A 25,178-nucleotide genomic window follows, 5' to 3' on the forward strand; every position below is an offset into this window, starting at 1 on the left:
GAATATAGTTATATTGATAAGCTTATTCAACAATTCTCGTTCTCGATATTCTATCTCGAGCCATATTACAAGCCAAACAGCATGTACGACGTGCCAAATACCGCTAATATACAGCAAGGCTCGATACTACGAGGGTCATACACTGGATCCATATGAGGTACCTACATGCCCGGGTACGCTATGACTCTGGGTGGCTGTGCCGTAGCTGAAATGTAATAGTAGTACGATCTAAGGCTGTTCCAGAGAGCTGTTTATAGAATCATTAATTACCTAGGTATTGGATTAAAACCCCAATTCTCTTCACCCGACTTCTTTTTTTGCTTGAAAGCTAATGCCCAATACATATCTAGAGCTTATATTTACGGATCGCGATTAGCTACGTCTTACTTATGTCGCCCTACAACCGAAGAGATGAAGAGGGAATTGACGTGACCAATGAGTCCTATCCAGAAAATCTACAACTGGGGCAGTACAATGCAACGTCGACCGAGTCGAACCAGGAGTCTGCCTACAGGTTAGGAGAAGAATTAAGATATAATTCCTACTATGATATTAGCTACAGGAACCGAAATGCGGGCTCTAGTAATAGGAATTCGGCATACGATAGCCTCCTGATGGAGCCGATAAATGACCCGGGAGCAGAAGCACTAGAAGGCAATGAAAAGAAATCTGTTGTCAGAGGTCCTCGACGGCGACTGTTTAGGAGCTGGGTGTGGGAAATCGGCGCATGCTTTCTTAGCCTCGCTAGTATTGCATCCGTGATAGCTGTCCTATCCGTCGAGAACCACAAACCCCTGGATCAGTGGGCTTGGAGCATAGGCCCGACAGCTGTAGTGTCCTTCATCGCAGCAATCGCTAAATCCACCATGTTAGTCGCTACAGTCGAGGTTCTTAGCCAACTCAAGTGGCAGCATTTTCATGGTCAGACACATCCCCTGATTGACCTTGAGATCTTCGACGGGGCTAGTCGAGGACCATTCGGAGCTGTCCAGCTCTTGTGGAAGAAAAATATTCGGACGCTGCTGGCATCCTTGGCTGCAATCGTTGTCATCGTGTCAATGCTCGTCGATCCATTCGTACAATTGGTTTTTGAATTTCCTGCTCTTTCCCTGCCGGTTTCAACTGCCAGCGCGTTATTAAATCAAACGCAAGTATACGATCCGAATGGGTATATTATAGACGCCCATCTTACGGGGACTACGGGTGAGTAAGTTTAGGTACTTTTGTTATAACAACTTATACTATTATAAGAATTAAATAGGAATTATAATTTCCTTACTCAGTCAAGATGTAGATGTTATGGACATATCTCTTGCTCAGATATAAAGTTACCAGGGTCCTGTCTACTTCCGACCTTCCCCCTTTTATTCCTCTTAGGCACTTAGGCATATGGTATCAAGTTCAAGCGTTAACTAACATTAAACTACAGCTTCGGCTGTCGACGCACAGATGCAAGCAGCAATTATCAAGGCAGTTTCTGAACAGCCACAACCGCCCGCAGCTGCCTGCAGCACTGGAAACTGTACTTGGCCTCCTATTACCACGCTTGGAGTCTGCGCCGACTGTACAGATGTCACGCGACAAGTCAATATAAGTTGCCCGGGTCCCACATCAGCAAATCATGGGCAGTATCAATGTGACTATGGTATGCCGTCGGGACGTAATATATCTGGCTTTATGTTCCGTGCCGGTGCTTCTGGAGATGTTTTCCCTACGAGGTGGAATTCTTCTGCCGTTTCGCATGGCAATACTCCCGGGGGTGCAGGCTCAGACGCGCTCTTGGCCTACATAGAAGCTGTGCAACTCAAAGCAGCATTTAATTATGACACCGACATGTCATCGATGCTTCGGCAGCCAACTGCTTGGACATGTACCTTCGCCCTTTGTGCTAAGACTTACGACAGTCTAAGCATGACGAATGGAAAAATGAGCATCACAACACCAACCGAAGACCCTATGGTTCTCACCGGTAATATTACTAATGGAACTACACCTATAGGGGGAGGGCTTTCCGGCCTGTCTTTTTACCGAGGTCTAAAGGTTAACTCTAGCTCATCTTCGGAAGAAACGTACCGTATCAACCAAGCAGACTATGCGAATCTGGCAAACTACCTCACCGAGCTCTTTTCTACAGGATGGGGCGAAAGAGGGTTTGGGGCATCGAATCGCGTACAACAGTCAACTGCACCGAACCTGGGATGGGGGCTCTCAGAAGCTGATGACCTTTCGCGGACAGTCCGAAGCATTGCTGAAGGTATGACAGAAATTATGCGAAACAGCCGCAACAGCACGCCGATAGCAGGGGAGGCCCTCCGTACTCAGATCTACATCGAAGTCCAGTGGGGATGGATTGCATTACCTCTTACTCTCATCGTACTAAGTCTTTTCCTCCTCGTGGTCATGATTGTAAGAACCCACAGGAGCGACTTGCCCGTCTGGAAGAGCTCTAGCATAGCGCTACTTTCTCACGAGGTGAATGGCTGGGCTCCTGGGGGTGGGGTTATAAGAGAAACTTCGACTCTGCAAAAGGAGGCAAGAGATATATCAGTCATGCTGCCAAGCGACTCGCAAGACATGAGGTTCGTCATGAGTTAAGGAAGGAATATAAAATTACGATCAGGATGATGAATGTATGAAATCGGTCGTAGATGCAAATCAGCATTATAAACTATAAACCTATAATTCGAGTATTCTGATAGTTGATTAACTTGTGATATGAAAACTAAAGATGGATTTCGAAGGCCTAGAGTGGTCCTTTAATCCTGAACCGAAAGATCTTGAGCGTGTGCTTTCATTAATTGTTAGGTTAGGTACCTAGTATTTTAAGAGGGAGGTTTACTGTGATTTGCCGATCAGGGGTTACGTTAGATCTGTTCGGGGTAGGGGAGAAAATCTTACAGATTTACATCATGCCGCTTTATGAGTCAATTGAAAGCTTCTCGTGGAATGCCGGGTCTATGCCTGTAAGTGCGATATTTTGGGGATTACACCTTCAGTTTTAACCGATGTTTTTGGAATCTCATTTGAAGATTTCCCGTATTGCCACCTCCATCTTAGGGTCAAGTATGACAATTGTATGATATTGCGTTATTCCGACTGGCGGACCGGGACAAGTATTCCACCGCTTCGTGAAACTACCGACAGGATAATGGATATCCGGTGTGCATGGGGTACCAATTTGGCCGTCTAGGTTTGTAATAGACATGGTTACTCTAAGAACTACTTGGAGGATTACTTAAAGAATCACTTAGGAGGTTTGGCCTACAACGCTACATCATCTAGGATATGTGAAATACAGATACGATCCAGAAATATTACAAGTAATAGCTATGGCACAAAAACGAACTATTCTAATTACCGGCTGCTCCGATGGTAGTTTGGGCTCAGCGCTCGCTCTCGCCTTTCACAAGATCGGATGGCGCGTTTTCGCATCGGCTCGCAACCCATCTAAACTAAAAGAAGCCGAATTCGCTGGCATCGAGACCATACAACTCGATGTTCTGTCTGAAAAGTCCATCGCGGATGGCGTTACCAAAGTCAAAGAGCTCACCGGTGGCTCGCTCGATGCTGTCCTCAACAATGCTGGTGCCGGGTATTCTCTACCCCTGATGGATATCGATATTGGGAAAGCTCAAGAGCTATTCGACTTAAACGTCTTCTCAATAATCAGAATGACACGTGCTTTTCTTCCGCTTCTCATCGAGTCGGGCAGCATGGTAGTCAATAACACATCAGCTGTGTCGGTGCCAGCCGGCGCCGTTCCCTTCCAAGGCGCCTACAATGCATCCAAGGCCGCCGCCGCAAACCTTACTGAAGTCATGCGGCTGGAGCTGGCGCCTTTCGGAGTCAAGGTGATCAACCTTGTGACCGGCTCTGTGCAGTCGACCTTCTTCGACAATGCGCCCACTGCTATTCTACCTCCTACCTCGTTATACAACATAGCCAAGGAGGCCATTGAGAAGGCCATGGGATACGACACCTCTACTAAGAGTTTCGGCGATCCTAACCAGTGGGCAAACCAGGTTGCTAATGATGTTAGCCGGCCTCATCCGCCTCATTGGGTATGGCGTGGTCAATACACGTTACAAGTGCGAATTGCCTCGCTCCTCCCCATTGGATACTTCGATAGCTTCAAGAAGAAATTGGCGGGATTGGATGTGCTAGAGCGTAAAATTCAAGAACAAGGAGGAGCGAGCAAGGTCAAGACATCTTGATGCGATACTATCAACTAAGTAAACGTTATATCCGTTGAATATACGAGATGCCTATTATTGTAAAGGAGTGGAGTATATTAATAAAAATGATTTCAAAGAGACATAAGCATGTATAAGAATTTTGAAAACTTTCCCCGCTGCCAGTGGCTATGTACATCACAACCCCCGGATTATATCACAACCCCTGGATCTATTGTTGGGGCTGTGCTTAGGGAATTGCTAGAGAAATGGAGCTGGTTTCAACCAATGAGGCGCTTTAATAACATAGGTTGTCACTTTAATAACATAGGTTGTCACTACCTATACATATATCTTTCGAATCCCCATCGTTTCCGATTGTTGTCAAAAATTAAGACCATAGCTCGCCAAGATGGATGTAAACTCATAAATAAAGAGTCGATACCCCCTCCCCCTTATGCCCAGCGTTAAATCCACCTCCCGGATACCAGTGTCTCGAGTATGGACCCGCTTACGGCATTTGGGTTCTCGGCAAGCATCGTACAATTCGTTGGGTTCGCTTCAGGCTTGATTTCAAAATCAAGAGAAATCTATAGTTCGTCAAAGGGCTGCACCGGTGAGGTTGAGACACTAGATACTGTCTACGAACAGCTTCGAAACTTGAGCTCAAGTCTCGAAACATCTTTCCAAAGGGGTCTCCTAATTGAGGAGGTAAAGGAAAGGGAGATTGTACAACATGTCTTGGCAATTGGCGACTTGGCTGGTACGTGTAAGTTGTATTGCGACAGACTCTTGGAGACCGTGAGAGAGCTCAAAGGCAAAAATGGAACGCACACACGATGGAAGAGCTTTAAACTTGCTTTAAAGACCGTTTGGAAGGAGAATAAGATCGCCGACCTGGAGCAAAGCCTGCATCATACCCAGACAACTCTAATACTTCATATTTGCGCAATGACAAGGTACCAACTTCCCCTAAGTAACTAAGTCTAATGCTCTCGTCTTGAAAGTCACCGCAGAACTAACCTTGGAATTAGTTACTGGCAAGGAGTTCATCAACGCCAACTAGATAGCCTACGTACAGAGAATTATCGTATGCGCTCGGAACAGTCTTCGAGACTTTCCGATATTTCAAAGGTAATTATTGAGCTACGTACGAGGGGTATAAAGTCGGAACATTACAATAGCTTCTTCACGCTGAACGACATTGCGTCGCTCCAAACTCGAATATCTAAATTATCTATATCACAGAAAGACGCTGCCAAGGAGCACATGATTATATCAAGCCTGAGCTTCGATAGCCGGGCTACGCGACACTGTTCTATAAAAGAAGCCCACAAAAAGACGTTAAGCTGGGTGTTTGAAGATACGCAAGCAAGAAGTTCTCGATTGGGATCCGCCTCAGGTAACTTAATACGATGGCTCAAGAATCCGGACGGCATCTTTTGGATTTCTGGAAAGCCGGGTTCCGGGAAAACGACTCTTATGAAATATATATCCGACCATCCCACTACTATTGAGACCTTGTCCCAATGGGCATATCCCGATCCTATTATCGTAGCTTGTCACTACTTCTGGAGCGCCGGCACTTCAATGCAGAAGTCTTACCAGGGGCTACTTCAAACATTACTATACGATATATTCCGCCAGCTCCCAGATCTTATCGAGACTACTTGTACTGAAAGATGGTCTAAGTCGGCGGAAGCAACGAACCACGAGCTATGGACCATACCAGAGCTTAGTCGAGTTCTTCAACGGGTTACCAACCGAAACGATCTTGGTGTGAAATTTTGTTTTTTCGTGGATGGGCTAGATGAGTATGAGGGCGATCATCTCGACTTTTGTCAAATGTTGCGAGAGCTCTCTAAGTCACCCTATGTAAAGCTATGTGTGTCTAGCCGGCCTTGGAATATATTCGAAGATTCATTTGGCCGAGACGAAACTCGCAAGCTTTATATGCACGACTTCACAAGGCCCGACATTAGATCGTATGTTGAAAGTCGTTTGCAAGAACACCCTAGGTGGGAAGAAGTCGACGCAGAGGCTGAAGATACCCATTGGCTAATCGAAGAAATTACGGAACGAGCAGCCGGCGTGTTCTTATGGGTATTCCTAGTTACGAGGGAATTGCGGAACGGTCTTACTGAGTATGATAGTTTCTCAGATATGCGAAGGCGACTTAACAATATCCCATCGGACTTAGAAGCCTTCTTCAAGCAGATTCTTGATTCGGTAGAGCCTTTCTATCACCAGAAACTAGCAACAACTTTGCGGATAGCTCTGACGAAGGGATCGTCTGCTTCATTCCTCATCTACAGCTTCCACGATGACGAAGACGAGGACCCAGATTATGCACTGAAGGTCCCAATAGAGCCCCTAAGCGCACAAAAGATTGAAAATAGGAAGAAACAAATGTCTCGTCGTCTTAAGGGAAGATGTCGTGGCCTCCTGGAACTCGATCCGAATAGCGGCCATGTCGAATTCTTGCACCGGACAGTGATGGATTATCTCCGCACTCAGAGCATATCTATGTATCTCGAGTCAAAGTCACCCTCTGGATTCAATCCTTCCCTTTCCCTCTTGAAAGCCTTAGTGGCTTATATTAAAGGCACTAAATTTCCCGAGTCCATTGATCGCAAAGAATTCACCATTTATACCCCCCCTATGCTGTTGTTTACACTGAATGAAGCTCTTGCGCACGCGAAGCAGGTTGGGAAGAGCGCATTCAAGTACATCGAGGAGTTGGAAAATTGTATCATAGGTATGCACCAAAAGGGCCAAGCTAAATTCAATGTATGGGGTCGTTCATCCAGCCAAGTTCACTCATTCTTCCGTGAACCAGCAGTTGAGGTTGGACTAGACGAATATCTTTGTTATATTCTATCAAAAACCCCTGACTACTTCATAGACTTCCGAGGGTCAGATATGGAACGTGTTAGCTTCCTCGCATTGTCCTCAGCTCTAAAGCCACGGTGGGATGAACTCGGAGGCACATTTCTTTCCCAGCAAGCCCGCCGTACGAATACTATTCACTACTTTAGAGAGTTGGCGAAAGTGCCAAGAGCATGGGTAATTCTCTTAGAGCATGCTCTGCCATCAAACCCGACTCCTGACTCAGATAGCAGCCAGCTTGCATGGCATCTCCAAAGCGGATCGATTTCTATGATGCTAAAGCAAGGAGCAGACCCAAACGCCAAAACTTACCACCAAACATCTCCAGGATATACAGTGGCTTGGCTACGATTCGCTGTTGCCTCTTTCAGCATTTCTACTGGTTCATTCCACCAAGCCAAATTTATTCACGTTTTGAACAGCTTTATCAATACAGGCGCCAACATGCGAGCTCTTGTGTCAAATCCTTTGGGCGAGGAGGAATCATCATCGATCCCCGGTCTGGATGCGTTCTTCAACATCCTTCTACGCAGAACAAGCGGCTTTGATCATTTCAACATCGAGCTCCTCGCTATAGTTGCCGAGACACTTATGTCTAGAGCAAGAGCTACAGGAATGGAAATTGAGAATCACTGGTGCATCACAGAGAAAGCGTTCCCGCTCGAGATTGTCTCGCGTATTAGGAAAGCTTTCGCTAGTCCCGAGCCATGAAAAACGACTCTTCTAATGATATCAACCTAAATCATCTGGCTGGCCTGAGAGCCGTTATAAAGCCATACTTGACCACATAAGATACTCCCCCATACCTCCCTCGTATTTAAGGATATACAACCCCCCCCATTTGCTGTCCATCTCATTAATTATGAGAGATTATCATGTAAGCAGAAACACTATCCCCAGCCGATCATGTAGATCATTACCTCGGCTGGGGCACATCGTGTCTTATAGCCTTACGTCACATTCGTCATATACCCCCAGTCCAGGTGCGGCTGAGTAGCACACGATAGAAGAGGCTTGGCTTGACCAATTGTTATAATTGTATATCACCAAATTTGCCCGATGGGTTCACAAACAGCCAGCCATAGCTGCGAATAAATATGAACGATCGTTCGATTTTTATTGATGAATCTCATCGATGCGGTCTCGTTTTTATTTATTTATGATTTGAGCTTTGAGGCTTAATACTTTCAAAATGTGGCGTTTATCACCTACACTTTCGGCGTGGGCATTCGAGCTCAACCTATTGGCATTACAAGCCCTCATTCCTTATAATACCGATAAAAAGAATGGCAGCCTATTCCGCCATATTAGGACGCTTACAGCAATATGTTTCAATGCTATTTACCTCGTCACCATCAAAAAACGAGCCACAGATCCCGCTTTAGATCCCGAATCGGGCCGGCCCGTATGGCGTGCAATATACGCTTGCCTCTTCAGCGTTTTCGTGTGCACCTTCAGGACTACTTACAATCATTTTACCCAGACGACCGCTTCTTTGAAGCCATCGCGTGAAGAAATGTCGAGCTGTTATAGGAAAACCGAAACACGCCGACTGGTTCCCGTTTACAGAGTGTCCTATCCAGCATTTCGGTTTCTCGATAAGTTAGCACTCTCTATTCAAACGATGGCGAATTCGCCTGCTCCGTTGGGAATTCCGCCCTTGGTTCATAATGGAAGACTCAATGTATCGGGCTATTTTAAACATCTCCTGCTGGGTCCAGTCTTGCGCTTTCCTTCAACCTTTCCAGGCATATCGGGATTTTTCTGGCGTAATAGGGGGTACATTGTGACTATTTTATTTACCATATACAACTATTCTTACGAGAAAAACGCAGGGAGACTACTGGCCGTAACCATGATTCGGGGTTTCTTTTCTTTTGAGCAAATCGGTCCTGAGTTTCTGTGGTCTCTCACTTACCACGATGCGCTGGAAGTGGATGGTATATATTATGAAGTGCGATCCGCGGCTCTATTCTCTACTAGACTTAAGATTCGAATAAGGCCTACGAAGGGATCTTCAATGGAGAAATATAAACGGGATCGTCAAGAACTGGGTTATACATTTTACAATAATGATGAAATTGAAGCAAAAGGTATAGTTTCAACACCGACTCCTCGTCATCTATCCTAAACATCATTAGTATTAACCTGTAACTAGCTCGCCATCTGACCAAAATTGTGCCCAACTATGACCACCTAACTTTCAATTGCCAGGCGTTTGCGCAGAACTTATTTCGCCGCATCGTGGCCCATGAGTTACTCCCGAAGGGTAAGACACTGCCGATACCACCTCGACAACGGACATTACACGGCTATCACAACCAAAGGAGCAATGCCTTGCTCGTTTTAGCTATGTTTCCGAGATTCTTTTCGCGTTCTCTCGGGTATGTTCTCTGGCTTCCGTGGCTCAATTATTGGTACGAATATCTCATCTTCGCGACCTGCTCTTGGCATGGTAAGCCTGCTAGCAATAGAGTCGCACTATTCCAACTCTTATCTTCTGCTGCGTTCGTGTACGTATTCGATCTATATCAGATCTCCGAACGCATGCGCGAGGTTTTCCCAGGCCTCGACACAAGTATCATAGCCCCAATCACAGATGCGAACACGTTACGGTGGTATGAATGGGTGTTGAATTCGGACTATTACCTCGGAATTATATCAATACCTATTACCTTCGTTAACATACTAGTCAAGCTTTACCTTTATGATCAACACGTGGATAAAGGACTCCCGAAAATCGTAAGAACTTCTTGGCATAAGGAGGGCTTTGGCTTTGAAGGGATGGAAGTAGGGGTCCAACATTTCGCGTCAGACCAGCCCACCAATGGCTACAATATTACACCATTGGGTCTAATACCAAAGATCGACCACGCACGAGTAAACGCAGCAGCTGAAGATACGGGCTTCGACAAAAGCGCAGCTCTAAGGATTCGCAAGGGGTTCCACAAGTTGGCAGATTTAGACAATGAGGTTTGGACGGATTGATCTAATATTATACACAACTACCTCGTACCTAGGGGGCAAGACGTTATAATATAATAATGAACACATGCCCAGCCTATACATATAAAAAGTAGATGGCGTAGTTAAGTATCGTATGTACGGACTTCGGATTTAATATCAGAGGAGCCAATTTGGCTACGTGCCGTCAGAATATATACAGAATATATACACGCGAAAGTTTGCATAACCAAGGAAAGTGGCCAACCGTTTCTATTTGTTTCGAAGGATCTCAGTCAGCAGAAATAAACTGTTGGGGATACGAGATAACTTGCGTATTTCCTAGGTTAATGTAATCTATTATAATGAGACGCAAGTTTTTGAACACGTAAAAAACGCCTAATGTAAGTAATATAATGTACCTACCTAAGTAATATAAATTGGTGCAATGCTATTACTTAGCTGCATCAACCTATAATGAAGCACTTGCACTATTAGAAATACATAACAGGTAGGTATAAAGTCCTCCATGTTATGCGGACTCGCCAGCCCTACGTGCCAAATTAAGCGCCTCAGCTAAGGGCAAGATCTCATTCAGGTGGGGTGCAACCTATAGAAACCCAAACCCCTGCGAAAAAAAAAGTCTAGGCTTTGGTAGTGGGGTTTTGCGGGACGGGACTTACTTCTGATAAAGTGGGAACATTATGATGTAGTTGGTCGGCACCTGATTACATGTTGTATCCCACACAGCCCACGCAGCCCACGCAGCCCACGCAGCCCACTCAAACCTACGCAACCCACGCTAAAGCATCAATTACCTGGAACAACAACTCAAACTGTCCACCTACATACATACGTCGACATACGTCTACATATACATACATCTACTACTACACAGACTACTACATACACTGCTACATACACTGCTACGTAAATTACCTTTCCTTACTATTGCATCTTCGGATCATATACCCGCCTTCGCCCGCCGCAGTTCCAAGTTGCATGTGCCTGTGTTACATCGTCGAAGCAGACAGCAGCCCCATTCCGGCCTTCTATTCGTCGCCTTTTGCTTCTCTGCACCATTATTTTTTCACCCGCTTTTTTCTTGATCGCCGATCTAGACACCACACACTCTCGACCCGTCTTAGTTCACGACAAACCCGACAAACCGAGCCAGTACCTAGCTGCGCCGTTTCCCCCGACTTTGTCTCATCATCCTTATTACCTCCTCACGGTCCGTACTGCGACGACTTAGCCGTCATCACAAGTCAAAATGTAAGCAGGCACACGCATCCCTTGCATCCGTCCCCTTTGGCCTCGACGCACCGAAGCTAATGCTCAACGCAGGCATATCACCGTGAACGTGAACAATCCGGACGTCGAAGCTCAAGAGCTTCAACTAATAAACCTCGATGTCCCTCCCGATATGACCTTAGCCGACCTCCGAAGTTCTATCGAAGCCGAGGGAATACCTGGCCCGTCGCAAAACATCTACCACAACGGCCAGCTCATCACCGACAACTCCAAGACGTTGCAAGAGCTAGACATTTCCGATGGAGACATGCTGGCACTGCACGTGCGGGACATGAGAGGCAACACTGGCGTTGCGCCTGCTCACCGCGAGCCCCAGAGACGACAGCCTGCTGCTGTAGCCCAGGACCCGGAGCTCATCCGCTTGCAAGTCCTCGGTGATTCTCGACTGAGGGGCGAACTCGAACGAGCGAATCCCCAGCTAGCCGCCGCCCTCGAGAACCCTCAGAGATTCGCCCAGATTTTCCGTCAGAGCGCAGACCAGCAGGAGGAAGCACGCCGAGCACGCATGCGGGAGATCGAGGCCCTAAACAATGACGAGTTCAATCCCGAGTCCCAGGCCAAGATCGAGGACATGATTCGCCAGCAAGGTGTTATGGAGAATCTCCAAAATGCTATGGAGTATAACCCCGAATGTAAGTCATGCTCTTCCTTGGAAATCAAAACCCTAGGTCCTGACCCTCTCTTTTGCAGCTTTCGGTCGTGTGCATCTCCTTTATGTCGACGTCAAAGTCAATGGTGTGAAGGTTAAGGCATTGGTCGACTCTGGCGCCCAAGCCACAATCATGTCCCCGACCTGTGCCGAGGCATGCAACATTATGCGCCTTGTCGACCGACGGTTCGCTGGAGTAGCTCGCGGTGTGGGAACTGCAAATATAATAGGCCGTGTTCACTACACTATGCTGCAACTGGGCACGAAGCACCTTGCGGCCGCATTCACGGTCATGGAGGGCAAGTCAGTTGACCTGCTGCTCGGTCTAGACATTCTTAAAGGTCACCAAGCAACTATCGATCTTGCACGCAACAAGCTTATCATCCAAGGGGAGGAGGTGGAATTCCTCGGCGAATCAGACATTCCCAAGGAGACTGAAGAGGCGGTTAATCAGGAACCAACCGTTCAGGGCCCTGGCGGCACCACTATTGGTGCCCGCTCAGGCGCCGTTACTGGTCCCCAAGTCTCGTCCGCAGGCCCTTCTGCACCTAGCACGTCACGACCTGCGGCTCCTGCGATCCGCCCCGCGCAACCACCAGTTCAGCCTCAGGTCCAGCCTCAAAGAACGTTCCCCGAAAACGACATCAACACACTAGTAGCGCTTGGTTGGGATAGGCAGGCTGCGATTAATGCTTTGGAAGCTACCGGTGGCAACGTCGAATTTGCCGCGTCCCTCCTCTTCAACAATTAATGAACCCTAATCTGCCACTTGCAATTACGACGCGGTACGCATAATCGAAGAACGCAGCGGTAACAATAGCAGCAGCAATAGCATAGCGTGACAACGGGGCAGGTTTTAAGCATGGAGTCTGACAACCATTCGATATAGCAGGTAGAAGGCGCAGCATGGGACATTGGTAATAGGAATTCTTACGTGCACGCAGCCCGAAGACATTAGAGAGATTCGTCGAGCACGTCATGTGTTTTTTGCCAACGTTGGAGCAAATTAATAGGGCGCACTTCGAATCAAGGTCTATTGTGGATTAGAAAGTTACAGTTCTGCCTGATGTGCGTAGGTAATGGATGGCACGTGCACGGGTAATAGATAGCTCGCCCCTTTTACCGCAGCTTATAGACGCAGGGCTTTAAAATAGAGCTCTCATCCACTGCGGCTTGGTCCCCCTCTGTGTTGTCGATGAACTTGACGCCGCCCTTTTTGGGCCCAGAGCCGCGTGTAGGTTCTTTCGAAGCAACAGCGCCCTTGCCAACGGTCGGCGATGCTGCCTTAATGAAGTGCATCTTGACGAACATCTTATTCCTTAGGTCGGCTGCGCCCTGTAGAATGAACCCCCTCTTCCGCAGTGCCTCGACGAACGCGGAAACGTCAGTTTCTTCGCGCTTGTCATCCGCGCCATCCACCTCGACAGCCAGCGCCGTCTCGTCCTCTTCTCCCTCGGGCCCCTCCGCATCCCGTCCCTTTCCCTTCTTCCCCTGGGTCTTTCTCCTATTTCCCACGCTATGGGCAACCGGCGCCCCGTTCTTGCCCTTGCCCTTACCCACGAGCCCGAACCGGCTCTTGATTTCCGCGACCCATAGCTCGCCCTTCCAGTGCAGGATGCGATAGGCTTCCTCAACGAAGTCGAGCCAGTTGGTGCCCATGAGCGCCAGGCAGAAGATAACGACGTCGGCGGCACCGTCAGCAAGCGGCAGGTTTGCGATATCAGCGCGTGTGACCAGCGGGCTCGGGCTCTGCAGGTCGTAGCTGAGGATATCGAGTCGCAGCTTCTTCTTCTCGGGCTGCAGAGCCTCGGCGAGCTTGGCATCTCCGCAGCCCAGATCCGCAATCGTGCACAGGCCGTTGGTGCGCGGCAGGGCTGCCACGCCGGAGGGGCTGGGCGCGGGAGTGGCAGAGTGTCCGTGCCTGGAGCGCTGGGCAGGCTTCTGCCGCCCCCGCAGCTTGATGTCCTTGATGTACCCCTCGACCGGGTTCTCGGGCCAAACGTCGACCTGGCGCCGGAAGCCCTCGTGGTACTCCTGGAACATCTCGGGCGAGTCTTGGAACAGCTGGAACGCGTCGGCTGAGGGTTTGGTGTACAGCGTTTCGTTGAGGTGGCGGAACCGCGCGGACACTAGCTTTTCCCTCATCGCGGCTTGCATGGGCGTTAGTTTTGGTGCTGCTGCGACGGCGGCAGCGGGAGCAGAGACTTTGCTGTTGTCTTTTTCCTTTTCGTCTTTGGATTTGCTTTTCTTGTCCTTCTTTGCCTCCTTGCCTAATGTAGGACCAGGTGACTCCAAAGTTGGCTTGTTGTCATTTCCAGTAACCGGCCCAGCGCCTTCCACGCCATTTTGGCTCGCTTCCTTCTCCCTTAACTTCTTCAGTTTCTTCTTCTCTTTTAAAGTCATCTTCTTGCCATATCTGGGCTTCCCTTCTGGGGTTTCACCACTCTGGTCATTATCAGGTTTGGCCTTCTTCCCCGACCTTCCCTCGATGACCCGTTCCCAGAGATCTGCGACATTGGACGAGTTGACATTTCCTGGTGTGGATGAAGGCCTCTTGCGCTTGTTTGCCTGCTGAGATTCATCTTGAGCCGCTTTTGGAGCCGCTATGGTAGTCTCGGATTTGAGACCGTCCGCAGATACGGACCAACCTGGCACCGCAAACATTTTAATAGAAGGCAATTACAGTTGTGTCAGTAAGCTATAGATTCCTTGGTTATCGACAATTATGGTATCAGCTCTCAATGATGAGCTCTGTTAAGAATAACTAGAATATAACTTGAATAACTTGAATAACTTCGAAAAGTTGAGTAGAGAATAGAAAGATTTAGAGGCAGCAAGTCGTCTAAACTTTTTTGCAGGGATTACTAGCGCAGGAACCTTGGAACGATGTATGTACTATGTACTATGTATCATTTGGACTTGGCAAACGACCCCGCAAAATTGCGGTAACATTGAGAATATCGCCAGTCACGTGTATATATACCTACCTAGGTAGGTAGGTACCTAAGGTAGTAAACAAGGTCAACCTTAAAAGTTTTAAACAAATGCACAGATGGAAGTTCTAAGCTAAGCTGCTTTTCTTCTAATCAATACCTACCTAGGTACCTACCTATGCAATAAAGCTTCCTACCCGGCATTTCCTATTGCCTTTGATGCTCTTGTCCCTACGATCGCAACAAACAAGATCAATTGAATATATACAAGTCACAATATATGTACCTACCTACCTACATGTAGGTAGGTAGGTAACTTGAATCTAGGTTAATACATTATATACAATAAACCAAACCCCACATGAGGCTGCAACTGGATGAAACACCTGGGTCACCAAGCAAGGTTACGAACAGAGCAATATTGCTCATAAATGATGCTACGGCCGGGTAGGGCTCCGAGAAGGGAAGACCAAGGCCTCCACAGTACGATCGACAGTTACACGGCGGCTAGTCAACAATCAGGCCCTCCTATCGTTGATATGTATCGGTTGACTTGACCCAGATCATCAACGGAGAATCCATGGACATCAAGACACGTCGATATTGTAAGTCTCGCAGTTCGAGGTTCGAGGTTCGAGGTTCGAGGTTCGCAGTTTGCAGCTCTTCGTCGCCACAATGTGACACAGACTCTGGCTCAGATTTCCAGCTAGAGGGTTCATGTCTTTACCCGCCTCCGCATTAGCATAGGCACAGCTTCCCCGGCTTAGCTTTTTCACTGCCATAGCAATAAGCCGACCTAGCTAGCACTCTTCCCATTGATGGATATGCAACGGCCGTTTTCTGCATATGAGCGGGGTCACGGGATATAGCATCGCATATTCTGCATTACGACACACTGTTTCTATGTCGTGACTCTGACGCTTCGGCCCATGCTGCTGTATACGTATGGTGCGTATGGTGCGTATGGTCTACAATCGCGGTCACGCCCAACTCCTCAATACTGCCCAAGAAGCTTCACCACGCAATTTCTGCGTCAACCGGAAGGGCTCGAGGCTTCCCCTCCCGAGACACGCGGGAGGGCTACAACACCCGGACTTTGCTATACCTAACTCAGCCTAGGTATTTTTGGATCCCGTTGGCCATAGCATGACAGGGCTCGACTACGTTGAATTGATGACGTTGTGTCATGTCCTATGCGAAGTCGTGTAATGAAACACAAAGAAATAGCTTCAAGTTACCCGTCTAAGGAAGGGAAAAGAGATTTAGGGATTTCCGCTTTCCTTCGCCCGTAAGCTCATGATCTACAACAGCCGGTTTTCCCTCCGTGTATGAGTCCACTTTCTTCAAACTCGACGACAAGAGAGGTCAAGACATCTGCGCAGCAGCCCGCACAAGCTACGGAGCTTAGTTCTGTTATGTATGTCTAGAAGCACGAACTGGTCATCAGCCAACAAACCGTGACTTATGTGTAGGACAATTCGTCTTCGCTACGAGTAAATACGCATTTTCGGTAGCACAGGTAGGCTATATGAGCAATTATCTCTACGAGACAAATTTCCCAGGTTGCAGGAAATAGACCCCAACTGCAGGCGCATCATCAGACGTCGCACCTCGATCTACCGCGACTTGAACGACTCTGGTTGTATGCAGCTTCAAAGGACCCCTCCGGCGTATCGCATCACCACGGCCTCGGGCTCGGCATCTATTGTTACATACAAAGCCATTGCAATACAGGGTCCCATACGGCATTTTGACATATGCTCCTGTTCCGCCGTTATACCACATACTTGTTCTTCACGTGGTGTTGTAGCTCTTTAACGCTAGCAAATAGGGCGACTGAAATTGTAAGCCGTACTCTTCTAGTCGTCCGCTGTCTCCTTTAGTCTAGGAGATGATATTATATCTTACATATGCATTCTTATATTCTTATATATGCATAGAATTGGTCTGTTGTAGGATATACCTTGTTAGGTTTGCGGCAACGGTGTTGAATTTTAGTCACCATGGACAAATCCCCATCACCTCTCCTGACCGGTGCATGGCGTCGGCTCTAGCGACGGATCTATGTATTGCTGAGGCCCGGTCTGGAGTCTGGATTGCTCCACCCGGAAGCTGGACCTAAGCTGAAAGAGTCCAATGACACCGTAACATTCAAGGATCGTCTAGCCTAGCAAGTTTGCCCCAGCCTTGCCGAGGCCTGGAAAGCAGAACCTACCACATACATAGTATATACTAGTATATACTACGGTCTCATCCTTGCCCAGGTTCCTTGCCCAGGTACGACAGCGCTGGCAGGCTGGTAACAATTATCTATACCCCTCCCCCCCCAACCATTCCCACCTTCTGTTCCCCGTGCGAGTGTGCAACCATCTACATATTGTACATACTAGATTGACTGACTTACCCCTTAGGTCTAGACGCTGCCATCTCCAGTTCACATTCCTTATGTCGCACCCAGTCTTACTCTTCGAGGGTTGAGTGTCCCCAATTGCCCACGCCAGCAAGAGTACTCCGATTCTCTTCTGTCGCACTGGATGTTTCACGGAGCGATATAAACTATATGGAAGCAAGTCGTGACCTTCATCTCTTCGTATAATTTTTTTATTTTTTTACAATACTCCTGCCTCTGCCTTGAATGTCTCATTCCATGAGCCAGTCGGAACCGCGGGAATTATTGTATCGTAATTCATCTTCCGATTCCAGGTCCTGCGTAGACAAGACGTCAGAGGCTACCATAGTCGTTACCATAGTCGCCATCCGCATTGGAATCGCTCTTTTCCTGAATTGAGAGGACTCCCCCCCCGAGTATGTTCGGTACCATTCTGTAGTCAGCACTCTCCTTGCCCCAAATCGGGCCAATCGTCTGAATACCATGTGACAGTTTTGATATCTTTAAGCCACTAGACTACAAGATAATCAGCCACCACCTCACAGTAATAAGATTAGGCAGTACGTTAAACTTCCAAGATGAATTCATCGGAGGAGCCAACGGGGGACGCGTCCGCGATATCTCAACTTCCTCGGTCATCAACACCAGAAGAGGGAGATGGCGATAATTTGGCGCCTAAGAAACCGATTGTTCGGAAACGGACGAAGACGGGTTGCCTTAGTACGTAGTAGTCTCGTTCTCCGTTCTCCGTTCTCCTAGATCGTGTGAATAGCGCCAGCTAACTACCGTTAAGCCTGCCGAAAACGCCGAATAAAGTGTGACGAGGGTAGACCGACTTGTAACAACTGCTTGAAATCGAAGCGGCAGTGTGATGGATACAATCAACGGGTTGTTTTCAAAGATCCTTTAGGTGCATTTGCCAATGCTCCCTTTGGACCGATACACTACCCAGCACCCTCTCCTCAGGCATTGGTAAGAGAACAGCAACTATCGGCGGCGCAACAAAAGTCTTCATCACAGGCTTTGCAAATCATTGCCCCTAAACCGCCTGTGGGATACCCTCAAGTGCCTGGATTTTACCCCGGCCAAGTTGGGCAACCCACATCACCTATGAGCTTCGATCCCAACGGACTCGGATCTCAAACTGCGCAACCGAAGTATACCTTTTTTCCACCAACCACTGTTGATGCGTTCTCTCAACATCAGTGGAGGCAGGAACAGCCCACAAACTTCGGTTCGCTTTCATCTATTGCCCCCGAGAATCTTGCCCAAAATGTTGCCCCTGTTCTGCCCCAGCAGCAACAGCAGCAACAGCAGCAGCCAGGCAATGTCCAACTAGATAAAGGCAAGGCTCGTGCTGAACCTGAACGGTATATCGAAGTCGCAGAGCCTGAGTACGAAGAATGGGAATACCCCGTATCAGATGATGAGTCCATGGCGGAGTCGGATGATGTGCCAATTAGTGCGCGGCGCACGTCTCTCGACTTCAACGACTTCGGGGTGGTCGCTTTTCAGAGACTTGACCAGCCGTATGATACGTTCGGAACCCAGACGAGAACATTCTCAGCCTTTGCTCCTGACCTTGCGGCGTATGAGCCGTCACCGTCCAATTCTCCCTTGAACGACAAACAAATAGCGGGAGTATTCTGGCATTTTGTGAACGTAACCGGACCTAGCATATCCATGTATGAAAGATATCCTATTGATCCGTCGCCCATCTTTCAGGGCCAACCTATACCGAAGTCTCGTCAGCATATATGGACTTGTAAGTCAGCTTTCTGCGCTCTTATTAGTTCTCATCACTAATTTATATAGATACCTTCCCAATTTTGTCTTTCACCCATCCAGCCCTCCTCCACGCCGTGCTCGCAATTGCTAGCTTGCAGATTGCAAAACTTCAAGCTCTGCCACCAACAGCATCTCTCAAGCACTATCACCTAGCTTTGAGGAGAATTGCGCGGAACGTGGGTCGGCCGAATAGGCGGTCTCAACCAGCAAATCTGGCGGCAACATTAGTATTGGCATTCTATGAAGTGTGGAACTCCGATCATGACAAATGGAGCAGACATCTACTAGGAGCACGTTTAATCATCAAAGAAATACCGTTCGCAGAAATGACTCGCGCTATGATGAGAATTAAATACCAGCAGAGAATGCAGGAAATGCAGCAGCCTCCGATAGACGCGTATGGAATGTTCACGACATATGAGGAGACAACTCCTATGCATAAAGACTGGGATCATCTAGACGTCCAATTACTAAGTGAGATAACCGGCAAGGATGTCTCGTTTGATGAGTTGGGAATGATTCCTGAAGAACACAGCGCATATCCCAGGTCGAGATATCAGCATACAGATAAAGACATGGAAACATACCAACAATTGAGCGACCTCTTCTGGTGGTACTGCAAACAAGATGTTTATCAGAGCGTACTGGGTGGAACAAGACTATTGTAAGTTCGCATCATGCTGTGGTCTCTATAATATAGCAGTACTGATTAGCCAAGCCTCGAGTATGATGCGTGGACTCAATGCCCACCAAGGGCCCCAATAGGAAGGCTTGATGCTATGTAAGTCACCCATTTTATCCATCCCGATATAACACTAACACGGCTGTTAGATATGGCACGTACGACCACCTTATGCTATTGCTTGGCCGCTTAGCAAACTTTGCATCCAAGGATCTAAGCCGAAAACGTAAAACCTTTAAGATGGCCAGTCCCGGCCCCGGCCCCGGTCCCGGTCCCGGGCGCGGGGGATCACCGGGAATGTTCCCGGGCATGGTGCCTCGTAACCCCGGAACCATTACGGTCCCAATGGGATTCACCCCACCAAGGGAAACATCGCCACCGAACGATGGACTCCCTGAGAATATCGACCTCGACGCTAGTACCGCCGAGGCATATCGCGAGTGGGAGGGAATCAAGCGGGCCTTTGAAATACTCAGGAGCCATTTTGGTCCCGAGTTCGAGGCTCTCGGTACCGACGTTTACCCCGCCAGGGCAACACCGTTTGGCCTCGCCGCGCACTACAGGACTTACTCCATCGCGGGCGTCTGGATGAACTACTACATGGGCCTAATCATACTCCACAGAGCTCACCCCACGATGCCGCCCGTGGCTATGATGGCTGCGGGTATTTCCGCACGGACGACTGCCTCGTACTGCATGGAGGTGGGCCGGATTGCTGCTGGCCTAGAAGAGAATATCGCGCATCTCGCCAACGTGAGTACGCTCATGGCAGCCGCGCTGATAGAGTGCTGCTTCCCCCTATTCGTCGCAGGTATCCAGGTAAGCAAACAAAGCCAACCCAATCCCAATCTCAACCCCCAATTCTCCGCCCACATTAACTTACACAAATAGTACCATGACGATTTCCAGCGTCAATGGCTGATCCAACGACTCCACGACATCGCGCGGCTGACGGGGTGGCAGTCGGCGCGGCAGATCGCAGTAGGATGCGAGTCGTCGTGGACCAAGGCGGCGCAGCTAGGCCGCGGGCCACCATACGCGCGCTCCGTCAACCTCAACATCGACCCCCCTGGCTCCGTATGGGTCAACGCCCGCCGCATCGACAAGCGCATCCAGGAGATCGACGGGGACGAAACCAAGATCGTGCTGGCCAAGAGCGAGAAAGCTTCCTACGCGATGGGTTTGCTGGCTGTCGAGCATGACCTCGAGAAGCTGGATCTGGAGGCCAGTGAGGGGGATCGGCGGTAACTGGAACCAGAGTGGTACTTAGGGTTCTATAAGAAGAAATGCCTAAGGTATGTGGTAGGAATACGAAAATTTCAAGATTCCAGTTTAAAGGAGAGCGAAAACGGACCGTAATATTCCATGATTGTACGGACTAGAGAGATGGAGACTTGGAGTAGGCGTCTGAGAAAAATACGGTTGATTACGTGGGATATATTACCCTATGTAAGTGTAAGGGAGAAGCAACTTAACGAGGAGGGATCGACGGCGGACGGTTTGCTTGTATAAGATAGTACATCGGATTTGGTGATACTTAATACAAAGTCCACCTTCTCAGAAAACTTCGGGTGTCATCAAGCTTAACGGGGTAGAATCTTTTGTCCTAGCCCCTTGTCTATTTGTACTAGATTCTTATTCCGCTAGTACCAGCTCGCCGCGGCCCTATTCTTGGACCCTCCTAGTTAGCAGGTAGTCTCTCCACGACTTGGGCCATCTCCTCGTCCGTGTATATCCTGAAGCCTCGCTCCTTAGTTACGCTCGCCAGCTGCACGTTCTTCGAGTCGAGCTTCTCCTCCATCACTTGCTTCAACGTCTTCAAGACTAGCGTCTCGGCATCTACGATCGTAAGGGACTGCACAGCCATGTTAATAGAACTCCAAGTGACGCTAGTTTTGTAGAATACGGAGATATATATGTGTACCTTGTGATATTCGTTTTGCAATTCTGCTTGTGCGCCCTCGCTTCCGGAGCCGATGGCCTTGGCGTCGTAGCGGTAGAAGGTGCCGCTAGGTTCGGCGTGGTAGAGCTGGGGGCCGTCCTCGTCATAGCCAGCGATCAAAAGGGCGACGCCGAAGGGGCGGCTCATGATGCTCTCCTCGCCATCGGCGCTCTCGCCGAAGCGCAGGGCGAGATCGCAGATGGCCTGGGTGCAGCTCTCGACGCGCAGGTCCTCGTTGTAGTTGAAATTGTGGCTCTGGCACTCGACGCGGGCGTGCTCGACCATGCTGCGAGCGTCGGCCTGCAGCCCGGACATGGCGCACCCGATGTGGCGGTCGATCTCTACGATCTTCTCGACGGACGAAGTCTCCAGCAGCGTCGACGTCACGCGCTTCTCCACGCCCAAGACAACGCCCTCTGACGTTGCGACACCGATCGCCGTCGAGCCGAGCTTGATAGCCTCGAGCGAGTATTCGACCTGGAAGAGACGTCCCTCCGGGGAGAAGGTGCTGAGAATGCGACGTTAGCATTAGTGGGAGGGAGGGGGAGGAAACTTGAGGGAGGGCGTACTTGATACCCCGGTCTGGTTGACGTCCATTGCATTAGCTACCTCTAATAATACAGGCTATCAGAAGCATTGGAGGGGGTTAGGTGCACAGTTAGCTTACCGTATTCAGATCTTGCCATAAACATTTTGAAGGATTTATAAGGGAGACGGTCTCTAAAAGAGGGTTATGGGGTCGTTCGGTCGAGAGTTATACGTCGTTTGGAATGGATGTGGTCGAGATTGGGAGCGGGAGGCTGAATCTAAGTAAAGAAAGGCTGCTGCGTTTACTTTAGGTACTGAGCTCCAAAGCTCAAGGCTGCTACCGTTTACGAAGCTCGGGTTAGGTGTTTGCACCAACCGGGGCTTTGGGCCTAAGCACAAACGGGAAACCTTAATATGGAGCTTTAACCACTAGTATTGCGGGACTATCGTGTTATCGATAAGATATGCGCTTAAGTGCCGAATAGGGGATACATGCAACATTCTATGAAGTTGGACCCTTAAACAAAAGAGATTCAGTTCATACATGTATATGACAACAGAGTTACCACCAACAGCTCACTTCTATAAATTTACAGGTTAAATTATTTCGTTAGCAATGCTATCAGTATATAAGGCATATAAACTTACCTGACGATAGAACGATGTCTACAGCTCCAAGAGATCTTCAGACCATGCCGAACCTTTCTATTAGTCAGGCATACCTAAAGACATACAACTAAAACCGAAGACTGAGGGTTCACGACAAAGTTGATATATATTTCATTATGTTACTTCGCTTCGTCTGAATTTTCTTTCCCTGGCCTGACTTTTCCCGGCTGTAGTACTGGCGGTATACTCGGGCTCTTCAATAGCTCAAGTTTCTCAAGCTGCTTAGTTGCTGATTCTTCGGTTATCTTTTTTCTCGTTCTCAAGATTTAAATATGGGCTTCCATCGCTCATTGGCTTTAATACAATCCTTGCATCTGCTCTTTATAAGAGCCTCGGTAACGTTGACCGTTGGTGATTTTCCAATTTCAGGGCATAAGCTTAGGTCCCTGTCGCTAATCTGTTTCTGTCGTTTATTTTGATTATCGTGGTTCTTTCTTTCATCGCATGTGTATTCAATTTCTTGCACGGCATGCCCGCATTCAGCAGAGGAATATACATACTTGGCACAAATACATTTAGGAGCATATTTATATCGACAACGTAAATCTTTCTTAATAGATCGTATGTGTATTATTTTAGGGTTTTCTGTCATTGTGGGCTATGCAATAGATATTTTTTCCTGGATGCTACTAACAAGTCGAAACTGGCCTCTGGTACTAAAATTCTTGGATTTTCTTTATACTTATATAGGTATCCTACGACCACTGTCTACAGTGCGGCTGTTGCAATAAAATTAATTGTCTTAAAAGGCAGTCACTGATTTGTATCCTGCTAACACAAGCAAATACGAAACGTATTTACCAAAGTCAATAAATGCAATAACTAAGTCGACATTCTAAAACAATTGCAGCAAGTTACGTTTCTGTTTTCTTTGTTCTTAGAAATATGGTTCCGGAACTGACCAGGGCGATGTTCTTGACGTATCAAACATTTTTACGCAAACAAAGATTTGGCTGACTTAACTGATATCATTTTTTCGTCGACATATATCTAAGTCATCTACGAGCATTGTATAGTATCTTACACTTCATACTTTTTATCTGGAAAGGGGTTTACTTAGAACTCAGAATATTATATGAGGATTTCCTTTGGAACTTTTTATTATATCCCGATTAGAAGAGCGACTTTACACCATGGCGTACCTTGCTGATACCGTATTTGCTGACTGGCCAACAGCTCGATATGCCGGATTGAATGTATTACACCAGTTCACACCTAGAGTTCACCTTGTACAGCTGGCTGACAACCCTGAAACTCGACTGGTTGTTAAATACATTACTAATAATATGATGAAGGGAAACATATGGAAAGAGATGAATATTTTGAAGAGGCAGCAGCTTCATCCTTCTATACTTCCTATCGATCGTTTTATACTACACAATAACAATTACATCGTTGGGATGGCAACTAAGTTCGTCCCCGGTGGCAATCTTAATCACAATAAAAACCGAACTTTCAAGTTGAAGTGGCTCAAGCAGCTTACGGAAGCTCTGGATTTTCTTCACTTCGATCAAGGTAAAGCCCTGCCGTAACAAGGCAATCTTCAGTACATGATCATTAAAGTATCTCTAGGCATTGTCCACGGCGACCTCCACATGGATAATATACTGATCGACGAAGCCGCTGACAGACTTGTGCTGTGCGACTTCAGCATGGCCAAAGAGGCTACGGAGCAAAACCTGATGGATGAATTTTGGAGTGTTACGTGGACTATCTACGAGCTGATCACACTTGATTTTAAAGCTGAGGAGGAGCAAGTCCAGAATTCACAACACCAGTACGGCGTGTATAGTTTGAATACCGAATCTATAGAGAAGTTGCCTAGCTGGCCTGTAAGAGCAAAGCTAGATTGTGATGCAGAAGCATTCCGAAAGTATCTCAGGGAGTGGATTAAGATGCGTAAGGAAACTCTGCAATCTGTTAAGGCAAGAAAACCAGAAACCATGGCCAACTCTTCAGAGCAGGGGAGGTCTCAGTGGGAAGAGCCAACACATGGATGCCACGGGGTTCAGAGCAGGACGATACGAATAAATTACCAGCATTAGTGATTACATGTAGGCTTCATAGCTTATACGGTCGATGAGATAGATTATACCAACGAAAGGATATTATAGTAATTAAGGCCGTATAGGAAGAAGAAAAAAAGCTGCTCCTTTTAAGTGGTAGGGATAAAAGTAATAAAGGGTGAGGAACAATTACCATGTGATATATGTAGGTATCCATACCTACCTAGGTACGAATCTCTTACCTAATACATATATGTGTTATTTGCATAGAACC

General features: G+C 47.8%; 7 protein-coding genes across 7 annotated transcripts; 5 read left to right on the plus strand and 2 right to left on the minus strand.

The window, feature by feature from the left end:
* Window positions 1–333: 333 nt before the first annotated feature.
* On the plus strand, window positions 334–4,214 carry F4813DRAFT_395758 (uncharacterized protein; the record flags this gene model as incomplete). Its single annotated transcript, XM_049247742.1, has 3 exons — window positions 334–1,203; window positions 1,430–2,579; window positions 3,299–4,214. Exons 1-3 carry the CDS (start codon window positions 390–392, stop codon window positions 4,212–4,214), a joined length of 2,880 nt encoding a protein of 959 aa, XP_049100377.1. The 5' UTR covers window positions 334–389.
* A 268-nt stretch (window positions 4,215–4,482) lies between these two features.
* F4813DRAFT_48238 (uncharacterized protein) lies at window positions 4,483–8,013 on the plus strand. Its single transcript, XM_049248540.1, has 2 exons — window positions 4,483–5,131; window positions 5,207–8,013. Exons 1-2 carry the CDS (start codon window positions 4,674–4,676, stop codon window positions 7,770–7,772), a joined length of 3,024 nt encoding a protein of 1,007 aa, XP_049100378.1. The 5' UTR covers window positions 4,483–4,673; the 3' UTR covers window positions 7,773–8,013.
* On the plus strand, window positions 7,932–10,173 carry F4813DRAFT_48270 (uncharacterized protein). Its single transcript, XM_049248541.1, has 2 exons — window positions 7,932–9,154; window positions 9,220–10,173. Exons 1-2 carry the CDS (start codon window positions 8,254–8,256, stop codon window positions 10,047–10,049), a joined length of 1,731 nt encoding a protein of 576 aa, XP_049100379.1. The 5' UTR covers window positions 7,932–8,253; the 3' UTR covers window positions 10,050–10,173.
* A 2,386-nt stretch (window positions 10,174–12,559) lies between these two features.
* Window positions 12,560–14,850, minus strand: F4813DRAFT_48289 (methyltransferase-domain-containing protein). Its single transcript, XM_049248543.1, has 2 exons — window positions 12,759–14,850; window positions 12,560–12,724 (listed from the first exon to the last, which is right to left on the minus strand). Exon 1 carries the CDS (start codon window positions 14,629–14,631, stop codon window positions 13,087–13,089), a length of 1,545 nt encoding a protein of 514 aa, XP_049100380.1. The 5' UTR covers window positions 14,632–14,850; the 3' UTR covers window positions 12,560–12,724; window positions 12,759–13,086.
* A 3,017-nt stretch (window positions 14,851–17,867) lies between these two features.
* F4813DRAFT_388691 (uncharacterized protein) lies at window positions 17,868–21,007 on the plus strand (the record flags this gene model as incomplete). The annotated part of the gene is made up of 6 exons (XM_049246727.1): window positions 17,868–18,009; window positions 18,083–19,054; window positions 19,105–19,741; window positions 19,796–19,858; window positions 19,909–20,578; window positions 20,651–21,007. 6 exons carry the CDS (start codon window positions 17,868–17,870, stop codon window positions 21,005–21,007), a joined length of 2,841 nt encoding a protein of 946 aa, XP_049100381.1.
* A 148-nt stretch (window positions 21,008–21,155) lies between these two features.
* On the minus strand, window positions 21,156–22,742 carry F4813DRAFT_48282 (nucleophile aminohydrolase). Its single transcript, XM_049248542.1, has 4 exons — window positions 22,369–22,742; window positions 22,271–22,283; window positions 21,684–22,209; window positions 21,156–21,614 (listed from the first exon to the last, which is right to left on the minus strand). Exons 1-4 carry the CDS (start codon window positions 22,391–22,393, stop codon window positions 21,441–21,443), a joined length of 738 nt encoding a protein of 245 aa, XP_049100382.1. The 5' UTR covers window positions 22,394–22,742; the 3' UTR covers window positions 21,156–21,440.
* Window positions 22,743–23,511: 769 nt separating this feature from the next.
* On the plus strand, window positions 23,512–25,169 carry F4813DRAFT_356747 (kinase-like domain-containing protein). The gene is made up of 2 exons (XM_049243027.1): window positions 23,512–24,413; window positions 24,471–25,169. Exons 1-2 carry the CDS (start codon window positions 24,032–24,034, stop codon window positions 24,941–24,943), a joined length of 855 nt encoding a protein of 284 aa, XP_049100383.1. The 5' UTR covers window positions 23,512–24,031; the 3' UTR covers window positions 24,944–25,169.
* Window positions 25,170–25,178: the final 9 nt, after the last annotated feature.

Source organism: Daldinia decipiens (assembly GCF_022478715.1).
Source record: "Daldinia decipiens strain CBS 113046 unplaced genomic scaffold F4813scaffold_13, whole genome shotgun sequence".
NCBI classification, from domain to species: Eukaryota; Fungi; Ascomycota; class Sordariomycetes; order Xylariales; family Hypoxylaceae; genus Daldinia; species Daldinia decipiens.

Coding starts and splice junctions, on each gene's coding strand:
- F4813DRAFT_48282 (XM_049248542.1), bottom strand. CDS start 22,393: ATGTTTATGGCAAGATCTGAATACG. Junction 21,615..21,683: donor TGCAAAACGAATATCACAAG/GTACACATATAT, acceptor ATGGCTGTGCAG/TCCCTTACGATCGTAGATGC.
- F4813DRAFT_48289 (XM_049248543.1), bottom strand. CDS start 14,631: ATGTTTGCGGTGCCAGGTTGGTCCGTATCTGCGGACGGTCTCAAATCC.
- F4813DRAFT_48238 (XM_049248540.1), top strand. CDS start 4,674: ATGGACCCGCTTACGGCATTTGGGTTCTCGGCAAGCATCGTACAATTC. Junction 5,132..5,206: donor CATATTTGCGCAATGACAAG/GTACCAACTTCC, acceptor CCTTGGAATTAG/TTACTGGCAAGGAGTTCATC.
- F4813DRAFT_48270 (XM_049248541.1), top strand. CDS start 8,254: ATGTGGCGTTTATCACCTACACTTTCGGCGTGGGCATTCGAGCTCAAC. Junction 9,155..9,219: donor TGATGAAATTGAAGCAAAAG/GTATAGTTTCAA, acceptor ACCTGTAACTAG/CTCGCCATCTGACCAAAATT.
- F4813DRAFT_356747 (XM_049243027.1), top strand. CDS start 24,032: ATGGCGTACCTTGCTGATACCGTATTTGCTGACTGGCCAACAGCTCGA. Junction 24,414..24,470: donor TTTTCTTCACTTCGATCAAG/GTAAAGCCCTGC, acceptor AAGTATCTCTAG/GCATTGTCCACGGCGACCTC.